Here is a 22313-nt window from a genome sequence, read left to right as displayed (position 1 = left end):
CCTCGGTACAAGTGACAATAATAAACCAATACCAAATGCACACCCCTTCTGCCTTTCGCAGGACCGCTCTGTCTGCGACTCTCTAGTTCACTCCCCCACCCCACCCCCTCACCCACCCCGGGAACTTTGCACTGCCTCCGCCATAGGTGCAACACCTACCCCTACACCACCCCCACCACCTCCATCCAGGGACCCAGACAGTCCTTTCAGGTGTGACAGAGATTCACCTGCACCTCCCTTAATATCATCAACTGCATTCAGTCCTCCAAGTGTGGCCTCCTCTACATTGGCGAGACCAAACACAGACTAGGTGACTGTCTCGCTGAACACCTGCGCTCTGTCTGTAACCGCGACCTGCATCTCCCCGTTGCCGGTCACTTCAACTCCCCCTCCCACACTGTCACTGATATGTCAGTCCTCGGCCTCCTCCACTGCCAGGAGAATTCCAAGCGCAAACTGGAGGAACAGCACCTCATTTTCCGGCTTGGAACCTTGCAGCCGAACGGCATGAACATTGAATTCTCCCACTTTAGGTAATCCCCTCAAACCAACCCCCACCACACCCCCCACCATGCTTCTTCCCTTTCCTACCCTCTCTTTTTTCTACCCCTTTTTCCCCTCTCTCTCTGTACCTTTGACCCAGCCCCCGGTGGATCTGCTCTCCCCTCCTCCCCCACACCTGCCCATCACCATCTCATACCTGCATCTACCTATCGCCACCCTGTGCCCACCCCACCTCCCCTCTTTTGTCCACCTATCACTGCTCTGCTTTTCCCTCTTATATCGGGCTTCCCCTTTTCTTGTCTTCAGTCCAGAAGGAGGGTCCTGACCCGAAACGTTGACCGCCTGCTTTTCTCCATGGATGCTGCCTGGCCTGCTGAGTTCCTAAGATAAGATGAGTCACATGTACATCGAAACACACAGTGAAATGCATCTTTCGCGCAGAGTGTTCTGGGGGCAGCCCGCAAGTGTCACCACGCTTCTGGCGCCAACATACATGCCCACAACTTCCTAACCCGTATGTCTTTTGAATGTGGGAGGAAACCGGAGCACCCGGAGGAAACCCACACAGACACGGGGAGAACGTACAAACTCCTTACAGACAGCGGTTGGAATTGAACCCGGGTCGCTGGCGTTGTGATAGCGTTACACTAACTGCTTTGGTCACTTTGCACTAAAATTGACTTCTTTTTATTCAAATTGTGTTCTTGCTTGTAAAAAAAAATTTAATTAATGTTTTTCTTGTGAATGCTGCTTATCTGATGCTATGTGCCTGTGACGCTGCTGCAAGTAAGTTTTTCACTGCCCCTGTGCACACATGGACTTGTGCAGATGACAATAAACTTGACTTTGACCTTTAATAATGAAGTGTCCAGATTCAGGCTCTCAGCACCAAAGGCCGACCGTCCATTTCCCTCCACAGATGCTGCCTGACCGGCTGACTTCCTCCAGCACCTTGTGTGTTGCCGTGCCCCGGATTCCAGCATCTGTAATGTTTTGCGGGTTATCGACGTGCTGGGAAAGGAAATTAAACTACAACAGATCAACAAACAATCTGCTGGAGGAACTTAGCGGGTCCAGCAGCATCTGTGGGAGGCGGAGGACCCTCAGAAACTACAGCAGGCCGAGGCATTTACTTAAAACATTTCAGATACATTTACTTTTCGACTTGCAATAAAAATTCATTTGGAGACACAAGGTGCTGGGATCTGGAGCAACACACAATCTGCTGGAGGAATTCTGACGCAGGTGAGACGTCGACAGCCCCTCTCCCCCCTACAGATGCTGCTCGACCAGCCGAGTTGCTCCAGCAGATCGTTTGTTGCTCTACACATTGATTTGCCGTCAGGTGTTAAACAGTTCACTGCGATCACCGCATGAGAAACCTCTCTCGACCTGCGGCGGACACGTTGGTCCGGTCTCTCACACTGCCAGGCTCGGGGATTGAATTTTCACTGAAGTCTGACCGCAGTGGAGGAGCTCGGAAACAGCCACAGTACAAAAGTGTGAGTCAATTACGTGACGGGCTGCACACATGACCACGCTGCTCTTTACAGTGAATCACTGCATCGGAATCATTGGCGGATGTTTTCTGAGCTGCTTGCTATAGTTTCTCACCCCCTGTATATAGATTAGATCCCAGCCTGTAACCCGCTCCCGGGGACCTGTTATTCTATATATAAACCCCCCGAACCCCTGGATCAGATCCCAGCCCGTAACCCGCTCCCGGGGACCTGTTATTCTATATATAAACCCCCCGAACCCCTGGATCAGATCCCAGCCCGTAACCCGCTCCCGGGGACCTGTTATTCTATATATAAACCCCCCGAACCCCTGGATCAGATCCCAGCCCGTAACCCGCTCCCGGGGACCTGTTATTCTATATATAAACCCCCCGGAACCCCTGGATCAGATCCCAGCCCGTAACCCGCTCCCGGGGACCTGTTATTCTATATATAACCCCCCCCCCCGAACCCCTGGATCAGATCCCAGCCCGTAACCCGCTCCCGGGGACCTGTTATTCTATATATAAACCCCCCGAACCCCTGGATCAGATCCCAGCCCGTAACCCGCTCCCGGGGACCTGTTATTCTATATATAACCCCCCCCCCCCCCGAACCCCTGGATCAGATCCCAGCCCGTAACCCACTCCCGGGGACCTGTTATTCTATATATAAACCCCCGAACCCCTGGATCAGATCCCAGCCCGTAACCCGCTCCCGGGGACCTGTTATTCTATATATAACCCCCCCCCCCCGAACCCCTGGATCAGATCCCAGCCCGTAACCCACTCCCGGGGACCTGTTATTCTATATATAAACCCCCCGACCCCCTGGATCAGATCCCAGCCTGTAACCCACTGCCGGGGACCTGTTACTCTAAATATCAACGTTTCGCTTTCAGTTCCTTTACACGCTGTAACAGAGAGTCGAAGCTTCTGATGCCAGTGGGAGGTTGCTGTGCTCACCCAGGTCTCGCTGGCTGTTACTTTACTGCAGAGAGCGGTGCTCCAGGCTCGGCTGTGGGTGGCTGGATGTCGGTGTCGGTTCCATCGTGGCAGATGCGGATTTCACGCTCTGTATCCTTGCTTTAATTGCAACAAGTCAGAACCGGACACTGGGCAGAGTCGGGGTTTCATGCAAGTCAGCGACCACGCCGGTAATGAGAAGGGGGATCCTCGCTGAGATAACTTCATTCGTTTCAGACAGGGATTTCATTTATTCTCCATCCTTCGTGTTACGTTTTTAAAATTATTTCAAAATATATCTTATTCATAAATAATCCATTGAATACTACACAGAACATTCGACATTTTTTAATCACAAGTTATGCTGGTAGCATCGTGCAGTATAGAAATTGGCCCTTTCGGCCCATCTAATCCTTGCTAACAGTGGCACCTATCTACACATCCCATTTACCCGCATTAGGCCGGTAACCCCTTGAACCTTTTCCTATCCCAGTGCCTTTTTTATTGTAGTTATATCCGCCTCCACCACCTCCTTACACAGCAAGTTCCAGATACCCACCACCCTCTGTGTTCCAGTCAATAGGGCAATACAGCACGGATACCGGCCCTTCGGCCCAACCACTGTGTACCGACCACGGTGCCCACCCAGCTAGTCCCAATTCCCTGTGTTCGGCCCATATCCCTCCAGGCCCCGCCCCTCCATGTACCTATCCAAGTGCTTCTTAAATGATACCGTTGTACCTGCCTCACCCACTCCCTCTGGCAGCTCGTTCCATACACTCACCACCCTCTGCGTGAAAAAGTTGCCCCTCAGGCCCCTTTTAAATCTTTCCCCTCTCACCCTGAACCTATGCCCTCTAGTTTTGGACTCCCCTACCCTGGGGAAACTGTTACCGTCCGCCTTATCTACGCCTTAACACTTCTATAAGGTCACCCCTCATTCTCCTACCTTTCCAAGGAATAAAGACCCCTAGCCTGGCCAACCTCTCCCTATAACTCAGGTCCTCCAGTCCTGGCAACATCCTCGTAAACCTCTGTACTCCTTCCAGTTTAACCACGTCTCTCCTCTAACAGGGTGACCAAAACTGTACACAGTACTCCAAGTGCGGCCTCACCAACAGCTTATACAGCTGCAACTCACCCCTCAGATCTCTCCTCTCACCTTAAACCTGTGCCCTCTAGTTCTAGACTCTCTGGTCCTGGGAAAATGATACTACACCATCTTTTACCAATGCACCATAGAAAGCATCCTATCTGGATGTATCACGGCTTGGTACAGCAACTGCCCGGGACCGCAAGAAACTGCAGAGAGTTGTGGACACAGCCCAGCGCATCACGGACACCAGCCTCCCCTCCTTGAACTCTGTCTTTACCTCTCGCTGTCTTGGTGAAGCAGTCAGCATAATCAAAGACCCCACCTACCCGGGACATTCTCTCTTCTCCCCTCTTCCATCGGGTAGAAGATACAGGAGCCTGAGGGCACGTACCACCAGGCTTAAGGGCAGTTTCTACCCCACTGTGATAAGACTATTGAACGGTTCCCTTATACGATGAGATGGACTCTGACCTCACAATCTACCTTGTTGTGACCTTGCACCTTATTGCACCGCACTTTCTCTGTAGCTGTGACACTTTACTCTGTACTGTTATTGTTTTTACCTGTACTACATCAATGCACTCTGTACTGACTCAATGTAACTGCACTGTGTAATGAATTGACCTGTACAATCGGTTTGTAAGACAAGTTTTTCACTGTACCTCAGTTCAAGTGACAATAATAAACCAATACCAATCTATCCTGTGCATGCTCCTGATACAAGGTCACCCCTCAGCCTCCTGCGCTCCAGTGAGAACAAACCTGGCCTGTCCAATCTCTCCTTGTAACTGCAGCCCTCCATTGCTGGTGAATCTCTTCTGCATGCTCTCTATTGCTGCCACATCCTTCCCGTAGTGCGGAGACCAGAACTGACCACATAAATTATTCCCATTATTTTACCATTAGCACATAATCAAGCAATTCTTGGGATTTTACTACAATTTCCAACCAATTAGTGTATTCGTTTAGTATTGTCACATGTACCGTGATACAGTGAGAAGCTTTTGTTTGTGTGCCATCCAGACAGATCATTCCGTATGTCAAGGTAGTACATAGAAAACAGAATGCAGAGTAAGGTGTTACAGTTACAGAGAAAGTGCAGTGCAGGCAGACAATAAGGTGCAAGGCCATAACGAGGTAGATTGTGAGGTCAAGAGTCCAACATCGTTCAATAGTCTTATAACAGCGGGATAGAAGCTGTCCTTGAGCCTGGTGGTACGTGCTTTCAGGCTTTTGTATCTTCCGCCCGATGGGAGGGGGGGAGAAGAGAGAATGTGTGGGGTGGGAGGGGTCTTTGATTACCTTGAGAGGCATAGATAGGGTGGAATCTTTTTTCCCAGGGTTGAAATGTCCAATACTAGAGGACATGCGTTTAAGGTGAGAGGGCGAATGTTCAAAGGTGTGCAGGGGCAGGGTTTTTTTTTTACACAGAGAGCGGTGGGTGCCTGGAACGGGCTGCCAGGGGTGGGGGTGGAGGCAGATACGATAGAGGGGTTTAAGAGGCTGTTAGACACATGAATTGCAGGGAGAGGAGGGAGATGGACCACGTGTAGGAAGGAAGGATTTGGTTTAATTTGTCATTGTGTTGGGCACAGAAATTGTGGGCCAAAGGGCCACGGGGGGGGGGGGGGGGGAGAGTGGCTGGGCTGGGAGGGGTCGTTGATTATTATGTCGGCTGCTTTCCCGAGGCAGGGGGAAGTGTAGACGGGGTCCGTGGAGGGGAAGCTGGTTTTCGTGATGTGCTGAGCTGTGTCCACAATTCCCTGCAGTTTCTCGTGGTCAATGTACTGATGTATGGTTGATCCGGATGGCACGCAAACAAAAGCTTTTCACTAGATCTCGGTACATGTGACAATAATCGTCGTGGCCCTTGCACCGTATTGTCTGCCTGGACTGCACTTTCTCTGTAACTGGAACACTTTATTCTGCATTCTGTTATTGCCGTTCGCTCTGTACAACCTCGATGCACAAATGTTCGGAATGATCTGTCCGGATGAGATGCAAATCAAAGCTCGGTACACGTGGCAATTCACTCGAGCTGATGACTTATATTTAAGAGTCCTGCTGATGAGACACTGTCTCAGATAACTAGGACAGACCGCACAGGACTTGCCTTCCAATCCCTGCAGGGAATCCGATGACTTTCCGTGCGGACTGCTGCCTGATTGAAGGGGTTTTTTTTTAGCTCGGAGGTGTTCCTCGACGGACAGCCGGTGTGGAGCGCTCCAACTGAACGGAATGTGACCAGATCAGCCCTTGGTGACCACTGGGGAGGGAGAGAGTCAAAAACACACGCTTGGCGTTTGCATACCCAGGACCCACCTGTCTTGGTGCTGCCACACATCAAGGCAGGCAGCAGAACGGGAGCCAGGGAGGGTGTACTCGACCTCACCAACCTTCCTCTGGAGGTTCACGCACTGACATTCGGCGAGTCTCTGCTCTTAACAATGGGCTTGGATGATTGCAACGGGGCCAGAGCAGTGGGCGGCAGATACCTCAACACGGACAGCACCCTCCCGCTGATGATCAGGGGGTTTATCCCCCGGGGAGTGAGCGCAGTTACGGGGCTTCCCAGCTGTTTTGCCTCCTTACCCACCCGCTGCATCCCAATCCTGGCTCTGGCAAACCGGATTCCCAGCAACGTCAGCTGATCAAAGGAAACAGAGGAGCAGCTGGTCCACTCGCTGGACAACGTGGCTTCACTCTCGCCGCGGTTGACTCTGGACATCACCACCCCCCGATCTGCGGGGCTGGAGGTGGTGGTGAGCTGATGATGTTGGAGACTTTGACCAGGGTGCCCCCACTGCCTGGCGTTACCCCCCCCCCCCACTTATACCCGTGTCCCTCCCGACGGATTCGGCAAAAGGGCCCAACAAACGTACAACCGCAACGGGAGTGCGCGCAGCCGTTGCCTGACTCGACAGGGGCGCTTGCTGGCCCCCCTACCTGTTGCTTTGGGGCCGTGCGACTGATGTCCGTGTAGAGCAGTCGGATCCAATTCCCGATTCCCTCCCCAAAGCCCATTTTGGAGAGCACGTCCAACCTGGACGTGTGACACCCTGTCAAAGGCCTTCTCCTGATCCAAGCCGACCCCTTGTTCGGCATGTAGGCAGCACACAGCTGACGGTGATCTTTCCCTGCTGGGTGGAGCACAAGCCCTCGACTCAATTGGTAATCTACATTCAACAGGGAAGCAGGCAGCCAGTTCCTGACGTCCTTCCCCCTCCTGCTTGTAGATGAGGGCAATGACCCCCCCACCATGGATTCTGACCTACTGGCAGCCAGGAGCAGAGCGTTGTACACCCAGTAGTACTGGCCACATCCAGCCCCACAGAACCAAGTAACCCAGCCATAAGCTGTCACTTCCACAGGAGCCTGACATGCCTCGAAGGAACGGAGTGAGCTTGTCGGCTGATCCAGGGACAACAGCCAGTGTAGACCTGCCCTCTTGCTGTTGTCTACAACGATTGAGATAAGAGTACAGTTGGTTATGTGAATTGGAACTTTGGCTGCTGCTCCACTGGTATCCTGACTGGTTGCATCACAGCCTGGTACAGCAATTCCAACGCGCAGGAGTGCAAGAGGCTGCAGAGAGTAGTGGACTCTGCCTGCTACATCACGGGCACATCCCTCCCCACCATCCGTGGTATCTACTTCAAGGCAGCAACGTCCGTCATCAGAGATCCCCCACCATCCGGGCCGTGCCACCTTCTCGCAGCTCCCATCGGGCAGGAGGTGCAGAAGCCTGAAGTCCCCATACCACCAGGTTCAAGAACAGCTACTTCCCTTCAACCATTCGGTTCTTGAACCAACCAGCACAACCCTAATCACTAGAGTTTAGCAACATTATGAACACTTTGCACTAAAATGGCCTTTGTTTTTCATACCGTCTACATAAGAGATGCATTTCACTGTTTCAATGTGCGTGTGACTAATAAAAATATCTCATCTTGTAAAAATCATGTGCCTGTGATGCTGCTGTAGTAAGTTTTTCACTGCACCTGTGCACACACGGACTTGCGCACATAACAATGAACTTGACTTTGACTTCTTCCCCTTTACGTTCTTGTAGTTCAAGGGTCTTAACGTTACATATATTCAATGACTTTGTGTGCTGGAGTCAGGAACAATGACAACATTTCAAAGGCATTTAGACAAGTACATAGACGGGACCTTTCCCATCATAGTACATAGACATGAAAGGCATGTGGGTCAAATGCAGGCACTTGGTTGGCATGGATGAGTTGGGTCTATGCTGTATGACTTTGGTAAGGCCACATTTGGAGTATGGCATGCAATTTTGGCTGTTCCATTAAGAGACGGATGTGGAGGCTTTGGAGAGGATACAGAAGAGGTTGACCAGGATTAGGGAGTATTAGCTATAAGAAGTTGGACAAACTTGGATTGTTTTCCCTGCAGTGACAGAGGCTAAGAGGCGACCTGATAGAAGCATTGATCACCTCATGGAGGAACTTAATCAAGTTCATAAGACACGATCTCTCGTGCACAAAGCTATGCTGGGCTTTGGCCCTGTACTCAAGAGTTCAGAAGGATGGAGTGAGGGGCAAAATCTCATTGAAACCAACTGGATACCGAAAGCCCTGAATGGAGCAGACAGGGAGAGGACGTTTCCATCAGTGGGAGAGTCTGGGATCTGAGGGCACAGCCTCAGAATAAAGGGACGTCCCTTTAGAACTGAGATGAGGAGGAATTTCTTCAGCCAGAGGTGGTGAATCTGTGGAATTTGTTCCAAGGACTGTGCAGGCCAAGTCATTTAAGGCGTATTTAAGGCAGAGATTGATTTGGGGGGGGGGGGGAAGGGAGGGGGGTGTGGTTAGGGGTTATGTGGATAAGGCAGAAGAATGTTTAAAGAAAAATCAGCCATTATTGAATGGAGGAGCAGACGATGGGCCAAATGGCCTGATTCTACTCCTACGTCTTGGGGTCTCGATACATCAAATTATGAGAGGTGTAGACAGGGTATTTAAGATGCTTATCCAAGGGTGGAAACATCAAATGTGAGAGGGCATGCCGTTACAGTGAGACGGTAATGTTTAAAGGGGATTTATGTGGCAGTTTTTGTTTTGAAAGAGAGAGTGGCATGTGCTGCTAAGGCAAGTGGCAGAAGCAAGATACAACAGCAGAGATTTAGACAGACATGAACAGGCAGGGAGTGGAAGGATATGGACCATGTGTGAGCAGACAGGATTAGTTTAAATTGGCATCATGGTCAACACAGACATCTGTTCCTGTGCTATGTTCGATGACTAAGCTCAGGCTGCTCCCTGAAGGTGGGAGAGAGAATTCCAGTTCCACAGCCGTCAGAGAAATTCCTCATTGCAGACTTAGATGGACGTGCCTTATCCCAAGGCTGTGTTTGATCTCCCCCCAATCAAGTAAACATCCTCACAACCACTGCTACTCTCTCGAAGCCTCGCATTGCTTCAGTGGGGTCACCTCACATCCTTCTCAACTCGAGATACACACACTCATCAGAGGATGGCTCCTTCGGTCTGGAAAACAATCCTCAGCCGGTCAGGAGAGAGAAACAGCGTCAAAGTTTCAGGTCAAAGACTCTTCTGAACCAGCTGAGTCTTTCCAGCAGTTTTGGGCTTTATTTTGGATTTCCCTGCATCTGCAGGTTTTTGATTTTCAATCCAGTGAAACCCTCTCCCCACAGGTCCAAGGCACACATATTCGTCCTTGAATGAATATTAAACACTATAGAAAAAGGCATGGTCTCAAAGTTACAGCATTACTTTCTTGCAGCTACTGCAAGGGTGCAGTACTAGGGCTGCAAAGGAAATCAGATGATATAATCAGCACGTTTAAAGATTAAAAAAGATATTTTCCTGTTAAAAAGACCCATGAACGAGTTCAATTACTTACAAATGTGCATCGTACTTCAACATCCAAATGCAAGTTCAGTTCCACACTGGAACACAAAGATTTTTAAAATATTTTTACTTCGTGTCAAAAACTACACAAAATAGTGTCACATTTATACAAAAATTACTTATGAAATTGTTACTAAAAGCAGCAGAAATGGCTGTATTACAATGGTACCAAGAAACTGGCAAATCCAAAGCTGAAATCTTTGTTTTAAATATTACTTTGATATGTTATGATAAAAATAGATTCAAAAATTAAGAGAGAGGATGGTTATTCACCAGTGCGAGATAAACGTAATTCAAGTTCAAAATTATACTTGGACCACAGAATGAGGCAAACTGGCCGACGAATTCATATCAACCCCTTTCCTTCTCTAGTTAAAGGCTCATTTCCCCTCTCCAATACTGGGGTCACTGGGCAGTGATGAGCAGGAACCCCAGCTGATTCCCCCTCCCTCTAACCCCGGGGTCACTGGGCACTGATCATGAGGAGGATTGCTGGCTAATATCACCTCTCTCAAACCCTGGGTGTCACTAAGTCATCAGAACCCTGAGTTTGCCAAGTTTCTCACTGAATCATCTTCCAAACCCACTTCCACCCCCCCCCACCACCCCAAACCAAGATCTCCACAGCCTGGCTATGTAACAGCAAATGTCCAAGGCCCTAACCATGCACAGACAGCTGAGAGCACATCTCGATATCCAACGGTGCGCCTAAGTGGGAACCCCGGTGATCTGTCACACTATAATTGCACCAATCCTTACTAAAATGGAGGAAGTTAGAAAATACAGCAATCTCTTTCACAACAGACACTCCATGGCACAGTGTTCTGAGGCAACAGTTCCTTCCCATTCCCATCCCACCAATCTCCACTCTGCCACTTTACTAACAATGGAACTGGCTGTGTCCACCTGCCATAGATAGCAGGAAACACAGCAACGTACTCAGGGAGACAGAGAGTCAGGATCCCAGCAGACGGGAGTTCCTGGGCAATGATAACTCTGTTCCCCAGCCCATGGTCTGGAGTCCTGCAGCTCAGGGTTCCCAGCTCCTGGCTCCCCGTGGCCTCTTGCTGACCACTTCGCTCTCTGGCGCTCGCGCGGCATCATTTACTGTTGGCCCGGCCCATTTCACGCAGGGTTTGGATGGGGCTCAGAACCTGCCATCACTGGGGCAGTCCCCAGTGAAGTCCCAGCAGCTGTGTGCTCAGCTGGTTCAGAGTAAACAACACACATCGGTTCAGAGTCACTCACTGTGTGCAGTGCGCTTACAGATGTTTGTGCGTGATAGTGTCCGTAAATATAACCAATAACGTGTGAGAGAGAGAGAGAGAGAGAGAGAGAGTGAGAGTGAGAGAAAGAGAGAGAGTGAGAGTGAGAGAAAGAGAGAGAGAGTGAGTGAGAGAGAGAGAGAGAGAGAGAGAGTGAGAGAGAGAGAGAGAGAGAGAGAGTGAGAGAAGGAAAGAGAATGGAGAGAAAGACAGAGTGAGAGAGAGAGAGAGAGAGAGTGAGAGAAGGAAAGAGAATGGAGAGAAAGACAGAGTGCAGCGATTCCACCAGGAACATGCCCCGTTGTGAAAGCCGCCGGACTCCAGTCACGAATCCAGCTGTGGGGACACTGCCTCACAGCCGGAAGCATAGCTGGGAGACCCCCGGCCCCATGAAAGCCCCAGCTTTTGGGAGGCATTTTGCTGCAGAGAGCCTTCGGAAAGGTTAACCGCTCGTGCCCGAGAGCCGCAGGTCCCGCTGACGGACACGTCGCCTGGCCCCCCACCACCACCCCACCCACCCCGACTCAGTGGGCACGCGACACAGCAGCTTCCTCCGGCCGTGACCCTGCACAGGAACCAGCCTCAGTGTGTCCGCCGGGTGACAGCTCTCCCTACCAGGGCACGGCTTCGTTCTGTGGCTTATCAAGGACTGGGGATGAGTGGGGGGGGGGAGGGGGGGGTGAAATGGGCCACAGTTCTGCTGTAGCCATCAGTAGAAGAGGGGAGAGGTGGCACTGAACCCCTTCCACAGCCAGCAGAGCATCAACATGGCTTCAGGCACCAGGAGACCGGCGCTCCCTCACACCTCCCACCCCCACCAACCTTGGCCCCTGGACTGTGGCACAGAAAGCTGGGAGTTGCAGGAGAGAGTGTGAAAGAGCCAGAACCTTGCTTCGAGGACTCTCAGAGCAACTTAAGCTGGGCGAGGCGAGTGGGAGATGGGAAGGGGCAGAGAGAGAGGGCAAAGAAAGGTAAAACTCTCCCTGGCTCGAGCGGGAAGAACAGGGGGACCGGCCGCTGTGTGGAGGGAGAGGAAACGGGGGAAAGCCATCAGGCTTGGGATACTGAACGGCCACTGGTCGCTGGATCTCAGGAAGCCAAGGGGGAGGGGACTGACAGTGGAGGGAGGTGAAGGCAGACAGAAACACGGGTAGGATGACCGCTCCCCACCCCGGTTCTCCTCATACCTTGATGAAGAGGACGCCGGTGACGAGGGAGAAGCCCAGGATGAGCATGATGACCTTGAGGATGCGCTGGTGGGATGAGTTGAGCTCATGGGGCAGGATCTCCATGAAGGTGATATAGATGAAGGTGCCAGTGGCCATGCCCTCCAGCACGGCACGGACGAGCTGGTGGCTGGAGTCCTCAGTCAGCATGATGCCCAGTCCGATGCCCAGGGGTGACATGACGGCGAAGGTGACAACACAGGCCACCACCGCCGTCCACCTCAGCCGGCTCTGCACCAGCTTCAGGGTCAAGCTGAAGGCCACGATGCACTTGTGGACGGAGAGGGCGACGCAGATCTCCACCACCTTGGCGCTGGTCTGCTGCACGCCCAGCGCCAGCCCCTCAAACACTGAGTGCAGGGACAGTGCCAGCACCAGCACCAGGCAGCGGATGGCCGAGTGGGAGTTGAAGTCCACGTGGAGGTGGGGGGCGGCCTCCTCGCGGGGGGACAGGCCCTCGTGGTGTGGCGACGGACGGCCCAGCAACGCCCTGGTCTCCTCCGTGTTCCCGGCCTGGTCCCGACAGGCCAGGGTGATCTGCTCCATGATGAGCACCAGGAAGAAGCCCATGGCGACGATGAACTCGGGCAGCGGGAACTCCAGCTGCAGGAGGGAGAGAAAGAGAGGCGCAAGGCACGGTCAGCGGCAGCGCTTGGCACCGTGAGGTACCAGGTCCAGCGGCGGGGAGGTGTAGAGAGAGCTTCACCCTGTGTCTGACCCCGGGAGTATTTGATGGGACGGTGTGGAGGGAGCCTCACCCTGTGTCTGACCCCGGGAGTGTGATGGGACGGTGTGGAGGGAGCTTCACCCTGTGTCTGACCCTGGGAGTGTGTGATGGGACGGTGCGGAGGGAGCTTCACCCTGTGTCTGACCCCAGGAGTGTGAAGGGACGGTGCGGGGGGAGCTTCACCCTGTGTCTGACCCCAGGAGTGTGATGGGACGGTGTGGAGGGAGCTTTAGATTGTATTTGAACAGTGCAGTCCCAGCCTTGGGTGAGGGAATTATTTTATGGGACGTCTCAGAAGATCATGTCTCTAATGGACAATGAATCCTCTGTCAGCTCACTGCAGATTGCTTTAACTTCCTGGCAGCTTAAACGACACTAAAAATCACTGAAGTGCAACAGCTGAGAAAGAAACTAAAAAAACCAGCTCTGCAACGTACAGAGTCAGTGAAACGGCCGAGGGAAGTGATCAGTCGATAACAACTTCCTCAGGATGGATCACCTACAGCAGGTGGTACTGGGGGACAGGAGAAGGGATCGATCTGGGCCAGATCGTGCCCTTTGTGTTCCAGCTTATCATCCTCCAGCAGCTGTCCCCACGCCCACCCCACCACCTTGTTCCATCTGCCTCTTTCTTCCCCTCCCTGGCCTCCTAACTCCACCCCACCCCCTCCCTTACCTGCCCATCATCATTCACCCCTCCTCGGTCCACCGATCCCGTCTCACCCGCCCCCCAGTCCACCAGTCCCCTCGGGCTCACCCCTCACCTATACCAGCCATCTCCCCTCTCCTCAGTCCTGATGCAGGGTTTCAACCCAAAACGTTGATAATTCCTCCCCCCACCCCACTGACGCTGCTCGACCCGCTGAGCTCCCCCAGCAGGTTACTTGTTACTCCAGGTTCCAGTGTCTGCAGTCTCCGGTGTCTCTGCATTGATCCAGTGCTGGCTACACACAATATTTGTGCCCACATCCCCCCGATTATGTTCTCACCAGCACCGTCCAAGCTGTTAGCACATAAACCCATGTTCTTTGGGGACGTGCAAACCTGTAGAGACGTTAGTCCCAGATCGAGCTTACTCATGCAGAGTGAAGACATGGCAGCCCCTCCTAGTGTGGCTGCTACTAGCTGATGGCAGACTCATTCGATCACTTTAGGGGCTTGGAGCAGGCAGCGCAATTTTCAGACGTGGCTTGAATGTCTCAGTGGAAGAAGTGGGGAAGGGGCAAGTCCTCCGTTCCTGTAAGCCCCAGAAAGTGGTGAGATCCATGATGGAGCCCCTTCTCCCCACTCTCCACCCCACCAGCATCTAGTGTCTCTTCTGCCCCTCCTAATGGAATTCTCTGCTCTTCCTGAGGGCCACGGATGCTCAGGAGCTGGATATATTCAAGGGAGGGACTGACAGTTGAAGACACTTGATGGAATGAGTCCAGTGGCTACAAGGGCAGGTCAGAGACCGGTATCCGTGGTCACCTTCCAACATCCCAGAGCCTTCCCACCATCCGGAAGGCACAAGGAGTGTGGTAGAATATTCTGGGCAAGCGCAGCACTCTCGGAAGCTTATCACCATCCAGGACGACACAGCCCACTTGGTCGGCAAACCATCTACCACCTAAGCACTCCCTCCTTCTCTCTCTCCACCCCCAGTGGCTGCAGTGTGCACAGTCTACAGTGCAGTTACTCACCCAGGCTGAAGCCCCATGACATAGGAGCAAAATTAGGCCATTCGGCCCATCAAGTCTGCTCTGCCAATTAATCATGGCTGATTTTTCAACCCCATTCTCCTGCCCTCTCTCCGTAACCTTCAACCCTTTGAATCAATCTCTGCCTTAAATGCATCCAATGACTTGGCCTCTGCTGCCCTCTGTGGCAACAAATTCCACAGATTCACTGCCCTCTGGCTGAAGAAATTTCTCACCTCAGTTTTAGAGAAACTGTGCCCTCGCATCCCCGACTCTCCCACTGATGGAAATATCCTCTCCACAACCACTCTATCCAGGCCTTTCAGTATCCGGAAGGTTTCAATGAGATTCCCCCCTCACCCTTCTGAACTCCATCGAGCACAGACCCAGAGACGTAACATTCCTCAAACGTTAACCAGGATCATTCTTGTGAACCTTCTCCAGACCCTCTCCAGGGCCAGCACATCCTTCCTTAGATACAGGGCCCAAAATTGCTCATGTAATTCCAAATGTGGTCTGACCAACGCCTCATAAAGCCTCAGCAGTACATCCTTGCTTTTCTGTTCTAGCTCTCTCGAAATGGATGCCAACACTGCATCTGCCTTCCTTACTACTGACTCAACCTGCAAGTTAACCTGGAGGGAATCCTGAACTACGACTCCCAAGTCCCCTCACCCCTCCAGTTTCTGAGTTCTCCCTCCATCTGGAACAGTCTACACCTTTATTCTTCCTACCATAACCCTCACAATTCGCTCCCCTGTATTCCACCTGCCACGACCCCCTCTCCCAACCTGTCCACGTCCTTCTGCAGACTCCCTGCCTCCACCCATCTTGGTGTTGTCTGCAAACTTGGCCACAGTGCCATCAGCAATTCCCAAAGCCACCTTTCCCACCCAAGGTCAGCAGGGGACCACCACCATTTGCAGGTTCCCCTCCACGTTCCCCACCACCACCGACTGGGAAACATCTCATCAAGCTGAAACAAAAACCAAAGTGCCGGAAGAACGCCAAGTTGGGATGACACATACACCTTTATGAAACACTGGTTAGACCGCACCTGGGATACCGTACGCAGTTCTGGCTGCCACTCTCTCGGGAAGATGTGACAGCGCTGGAGAGAGTGCAGAGGAGATTCGCCGGGATGTTGCCTGGAATACAGGACTTCAGTTACAGGGTCTAATTGGACAGACTGAGGTGGGGAACGGAGGGGTGACCCGATAGAGGTGTACAAAATTATGAGGCAGGGTGATAGTCAAGATCATTTTAACCCCCTCACAGTTGAGGTATCTAAAACAAGAGGTTTTAGCTCAGAGGTAGGTGAAGACTAGAGGGGATCTGAGGAGGGAATATTTTCACCCAGAAGGGGGTTGGAATCTGGACCACGCCTGAGGGGGAGGTGGAGGCGGAGGCAGAGACTCTCACAACATCTAATCATCTAGACTTGAATCGTCAATGCCAGTAGAATAGTTGGATATAATGGTCAGACATGGACACCATGGGCAGAAGGGCCTGTTTCTCTGCTATAAGGACTCAAATGACACCAAGGACTGCAGCCTCATCTTCCCAAGGGGGGCAGTTCTCAGTGCTGGCTTTGCCAATGATGCCCAGATCAATAAAAAAAAAATTTTTTTTTAAGTCAATGGAATGGAACAAACCCAGAGTAAGTGCGCCATTGCACAACAGCCAAGGAGTTTGGCAACTGTTGCATTGTCATATGCTAATTGCCAACGCAACAGGAGCGGCAACCTTCCTGTTTGGAGATAGGGAACCACAAGCAGCTTCCTGCAGGGGAGCGGATTCAATACTGATTATTCAGCAGCCGCACAGCACTTGTGACATTGATAGGATCTGATTCACGCTGAGCGGGGAATTGCCCCCACAGTGGTGCAGGAGCTAACTCTCCCACAACAACAGCCCCCTCGCACTAGTTCCCAGAGTCTGGATATTCAGTGGCTGACAGGGTGTCAGTCAAGCAGGCTGCTTTGTCCCAAATGGCTTCGAGTTTCTGAGGAGCTCCACACACCCAGAACAGTAGAGAATATTCCACTGTGGCTTTGGGGTGCCACAAGGCCACTCACTGCAGATCACCCAGCCTCTGACCTGCTCTCCTAGCCACACGAATCTCTCCAGCAGAGTGGGAACCAATTATGCTGTTATGTCTACTGTTATAAGACTCTTGAACAGACCTCTTGTACGCTCAGATGGACTCTTGACCTCACAATCTACCTTGTCGTGACCCTTGCACCTTATTGTCTGCCTGCACTGCACTTTCTCTGTAACTGTAGCACCTTATTCTGCATTCTGTTATTGTTTTCCCTTGTACTACCTCGATGCACTGATGTGGTGAAATGATCTGTATGGATGGCATGCAAAACAAAGTTTTTTTTAAAAACTGCAACTCAGTTCGGGACAATAATAAACTAATTATCTGCGTTGACGAGTGTAGTGGGGAAAATGCTTGCCTAGGGTATTACCATCAGTTGCCCTGCACCAGAGGTTGGCAGGAAGACATTGCCGGTTGGTGTGGAGCACAGGTTAGCGACACTCAGCTTGGGAGGACGCAAAGGAGCAGGGAAGGGATATGGATGGGCAAAGCGAAGGGGCAAAGATCCAGCAAGGAGAATGGGGGAAAATGCAAAATTGCCCATTTTGATAGAAAAGTCATCATATTAACGGTGAAGATTGCAGAGCTCTGCTCGTCTTATGTCAGCAGAGAAAGGAATGTTCTTTGCTTATTGTGAGGGAGATGCTTTGGTTAGATAAGGCACCGGTTAAAGCAGTACACTGGATTCCTTATTTAAGGACGTTAATACATTGGAAGCAGTTCAGGAAAGGTCTACTAGACCAATTGTTCGGGAGTTATGGAAATAATGTGGATATAATGGACACTAATTCAAATGAGAATCAGTCTTCAGGAAAACTGGTCCTAATGGAAATTGCAAGCAGGAACCAGTTTAAAATTAAAAGGACAGCTTTGTAGATAGTGGCTACAGTAGGAAGATACTCAAGATGTGGTCTGCAAACTCACAACTGTGAGATGGTGAAGCGTGCAGTAGTCACACACAAGAGGACAATGTTAGATGAGGTGTTAGACTCCAGCTACGTTATCTTAACACTGGTTCTGGGTGCCTGGGTTCTGTCTTCAGATTTTTAGATCATCCACGTGAACGTGTGTGTCCCAGCAAAGGTGTTTAAACATTCAGAGGCATCTTGTCAGTTACAGTGCGCTCCCATTGTAAGTAAGACTCAAGATACTGAAGTAAACAACGTCATTGTAGCTGTTGAAGTTGTATTGAATCACTTGCTGTTATCTTTGCACAAAATCTTGATGTACTTTTTTTGCAGAGAGATTTAACTGAGAGTGTCTCCAAGATAATGTCTGCTTGTTGTGATGAAAAAGGACCTGTCTACCAGCTTCAGCATCTCCAGTGACTCAGTTAATAGTCACAACACCGACAGCTGGAATGTGTAGATTGCCCAGTGAGGAAATTTTGGGCAGATTAGGCTTGTGCCTGGAGCAAGAGAGGACTTGAATGGGGCAGATGTGGAGAGGTTTCTAGATGGAGGAATATTGACTTAAAGGACAGCCGTTTCAAAATCAGGGGTCTCCCATTTAACACAGACACGATAAATTTTGTTTATCTCATGAAGCAATGTTCCCGGAGGAGGGATGGTGCTCACCACAGGTGGGAGATCACTTGGACAGTGGACTAAACATTACAGAGAAAACAGAAAGAATAATCTGCGGAATTGGGATAATCAGGGAGTTGGACAGACCAGTGTGCAAGCCTGCACTATGGACAGTGGGGAGAACCTCTGTTCTTCGTGCAGTCTTGAGGATCTTTTATCAGAAAATCTCAACCCTACAGACAGTTACTCAGGATGGCGTTCCTGTCAGTGTGACCTGCCCGGGGGAGGGGGGGGCGTGCACGGGTGGTGGTTTGAAAAGGTGCACCAAAGGAATCCAATGCTCTGCCACCTTTTTAAACCAAAGCCCTGTGCAGTCTCTGAGGTAAAAGATCCCCAGACACAACTGGAAGAGCAGGGGGTGTGGTGGTGGTGGGGTGGGGAATAAAAGAGCCTTGAAGTTTTTAATCCTCCCTCCACCAAGGACATTTCACATCGGAGTACGAGGGAACAGAGAGAAACAGACTAACAACACTCATTGGCGCCGGGGGGGGGGGGTGGGGTGGGGGGGGGGGGAGGGGGGGAGGGGAGGGGGGTGGGGGGATTGGAGAGCAGAGGGGATACTCACGACGATCTTCATCTTGTCCAACACCGCAGCCATATCTTCCAGGTAGTCTGGGAGCAAGTCCAGGAGGCAGGTGGCTAAGAACACCCCCCCAGCCAGGCAGCTGAGCAGACTGAGAACGCGGCGCTGGCCTGCAGGAAAAGCATTAGAACCAGGTGAGAAATACATTTGGGGTTAAACACTGGCTGGCAGTAAAATGTATGCTGAAGAGAGTCTGACAGGTGGGACTAACCCCAGTGCAGATCAGGCCCAGGAGCCATTCAGCCCTTTGAACCCAGCCTGGGCAAACCAGGACAAAGCCATGGAACACAGGAGAATACAGTATAGGAACAGGTATGATCAGATCAGAGGAGGCAAGATCAGATTTCTTTATTAGTCACATGTACATCTTTTGCATGGAGTGTTCTGCGGGTCACGTTTCCTGCACCAACATAGCATGCCCACGACTTCCTAACCTGTACGTCTTTTGGAATGTGGGAGGAAACCGGAGCACCCAGAGGAAACCCACGCAGACACGGGGAGAACGTACAAACAGTGGCCGGAATTGAACCCAGGTCACTGGTGCTATAAAGCGTTACACTAACCGCTACGCTGCCGTGCCTGCTCTTCAGCCCACGATGTTGTGTTGAACTAATTAAACTAGTGATAAAACTAACCCCTTCTGCCTACACAAGGTCCATATCCCTCGATTCTCTGCACATTGTGCCCATCTAAGAACTTCTTAAAAGCCTCTACCGTATCTCTACCACCACCCCAGGCAGCACATTCCAGGCACCCACCGCTCTGTACGAAGAAAAACTTGCCCCGCACATCTCCTTTGAACTTCCCCCCCCCCCCCCCCCCCCAACCTTAAACGCATGCCCTCTAATATTAGACATTTCGACCCTGGGAAAAAGCTACCAGCTGTCTACTCTATCTATGCCTCTTGTAATGTTATAAACTTCTATCAGGTCTCCTCTTAACCTCCAAAAATTGCCAACAATTGAGGGAAATAAAAGTTACTGTACCTGGGGCTTCTCAACAGAATTCCTTTGCTCCATTAATGCATTGAAACATCAAGGCACCTCACAGGAGAGTTAGCAATAAAACTGGTGCTTTTGCAAACAAGGTTATAAGCAGGTGACTCAAAGACAAGTCCAAGAGTGTGATCTTAGAGGAGAGGAGAGATTTCAGGAGAAAAGACCAGCACTCAGGGTCCAGACAGCTCACAAGTGGCAGAATAATCAAAGCAAGTGCCCAGAATTGAGGAGAGCAGAGAGGTTTGTAGGGCTGGAGGGGGGGGGAATGGAAGTGTGAAAAAGTTGAGACCATGGCTGTAACTCGACACATCGACACAGCTAATACTTAACCAGCAGACAATGCAGGTTAGCGAACACAAGTTAATCAATCAGATCCTCAACTGTGGAGTTTGATTAACCATTAATCCAAATTAAGCATTTTAGCATTGCTTGCAAGTTGGTCACCTGCCTGTGGAAATGAGGCATGTACGGATTGAAACAGGGGCTTGCAGAGATATACCGTTATAATTCTTTGAACAGTATTGACAAAACGGCCCCAGAAGCTTGCAGAAAGAATGACCCCAGCTGAAAAGTACAATGCATTCCCCTGCACCCACCCCGTGCCTGCTGTAAACAGGGTACAGGGAACAGTCGGGACCAGCGGGAGGTTCAGAGGCTCCATGTTCTGGGAAAAGCCTGACATGTTAAACACATCCTCTTTCCCAATTCTTCTTCCCCCTTCCAACCTGTGTCACAATTCCACTTCCTCCCAACCCGTTGGCCGTTAAGACCGCTCCTCATCCCATTTCAGTTAACCCATCCTCATCATCTTGCCTGGAGAGGGGCAATTAACCCACCTTCACCATCTTGCTTGGGAAGGGGGTAGGGGCCCACAATTAACCACCTCTTCCCACCCAGGAACAGGCACAATTAAACCACCCCCCCCTTCCTCCACCAGCTCAACAGGGAAGGGGGCACAACTAAACCGCCCCCCCTTCACCATCTCACCTGGGGAAGGGGTTCCAAAATTAAACCCCCCTTCACCGAGAAGAGCCATGATTAACCCCTCACGCACCATCTCACCGAGACACAGTTAACCCCCTCCCTCACCTCGCTCAGAGGGGCCACAATTAACCCCTCACTCACCACCTCAGCTGGAGGTGACAATTAACCCCATCGCCCCCTCACAATCTTGCTCAGAGGGGCCACAATTAACCCCTCACACCACCTCAGCTGGATGGAGGTGACAATTAACCCCATCCCCTCCACCCCACTAAGTCTTGCTCAGAGGGGGCCACAATTAACCCCTCACTCACCCAGGGAGGATCTCAGCTGGGGAGGGTGCACAAATACCCACCCCCATCATCCCTCTTGAGAGGGTCCATGATTAACCCCTCCCTCACTGCCCTCACTCACCAGGAGACGACAATTAACCCCTCCCTCACGGCCTCACCTGGGCAAAGGGCACAGTTAACCCCCTCCCCCGAGAGCATTTAAAGCCCCAGCCTGTCTCCTTTACTGCCCCAGGGGTCTGTTGGCTAGGGGTGTTAATTAACCCCTGACTGCCCCGGGACGGTGGGTGACATCAGTCCAACCTCCCCCCCCCCCCCCCGAGGGGACATCAGTCCAGACCCCTCCCTCCCTACCCCCCCCCCACCCCCCGAGGGGACATCAGTCCAGACCCCTCCCACCCTACCCCCCCACCCCCCGAGGGGACATGTCCAGACCCCTCCCTCCCTACCCCCCGAGGAGACATCAGTCCAGACCCCTCCCTCCCTACCCCCCCACCCCCCGAGGGTACATCAGTCCAGTCCCCACCCCACCCCACCCCGAGGCCCTCCAGCCGCCGACCTCCTCACCTGCTCCGGCCGAGCCTCCCGCCACGGCCGCCGCTCCCCTCAGGGCGCACACCGGCAGCAGCCCGCTCAGCACGGTCAGGCCCAGCAGCAGGGCGAGCGAGACCACCTTCACCTCCGTCCCGGGACTCATCCTCAGGTCTACGCCCGGTTCCAACGGCACCTTCCCCGGCCCCGCTTCTGCCATCGCCTCAGGCCACAGCCGCCGACAACACCATCCACCCCGTCGACGCCGACCCGGGAGGGCGGAGCGCTCCCGAGGGGCAGCCCAACCAGCCAATCGGGCTCCAGCTCGGACCCCGATTGACATGACTCCGACCAATCAGCGTTTCGAATCTCCGAGCCGGAG

The 22313-nt window shown here is 51.9% G+C and overlaps 1 protein-coding gene across 2 annotated transcripts; it reads right to left on the bottom strand.

Moving 5' to 3' along the window:
• Positions 1 to 9683: 9683 nt before the first annotated feature.
• Positions 9684 to 22218, bottom strand: slc39a1 (solute carrier family 39 member 1). Of its 2 annotated transcripts, XM_052045635.1 has the most exons (4): positions 21968 to 22218; positions 19114 to 19241; positions 12414 to 13055; positions 9684 to 9999 (listed from the first exon to the last, which is right to left on the bottom strand). In XM_052045635.1, exons 1-4 carry the CDS (start codon positions 22149 to 22151, stop codon positions 9970 to 9972), a joined length of 984 nt encoding a protein of 327 aa, XP_051901595.1. In that variant the 5' UTR covers positions 22152 to 22218; the 3' UTR covers positions 9684 to 9969. The 2 variants fall into 2 exon arrangements, with proteins under 2 accessions (XP_051901595.1, XP_051901596.1); XM_052045636.1 differs by lacking the exon at positions 9684 to 9999 and having other exon boundaries at positions 10012 to 13055; positions 21968 to 22217.
• Between the last annotated feature and the right edge of the window lie 95 nt (positions 22219 to 22313).

This window comes from Pristis pectinata, chromosome 40 (assembly GCF_009764475.1).
Source record: "Pristis pectinata isolate sPriPec2 chromosome 40, sPriPec2.1.pri, whole genome shotgun sequence".
Classification (NCBI taxonomy): Eukaryota; Metazoa; Chordata; class Chondrichthyes; order Rhinopristiformes; family Pristidae; genus Pristis; species Pristis pectinata.
Note: the sequence above shows the minus strand (reverse complement) of the source record. Positions and strands in the feature narration are given on the sequence as shown.

Bases quoted from the DNA above. Each gene is read 5' to 3' on its own strand.
- slc39a1 (XM_052045635.1), bottom strand. From the start codon at position 22,151: ATGGCAGAAGCGGGGCCGGGGAAGGTGCCGTTGGAACCGGGCGTAGAC. The intron at 19,242-21,967 runs GTGAGGAGGTCG...CTTTTCCTGCAG, and splicing joins GGGAGGCTCGGCCGGAGCAG to GCCAGCGCCGCGTTCTCAGT. The intron at 13,056-19,113 runs GTGAGTATCCCC...TCCCTCCTGCAG, and splicing joins TGGACAAGATGAAGATCGTC to CTGGAGTTCCCGCTGCCCGA.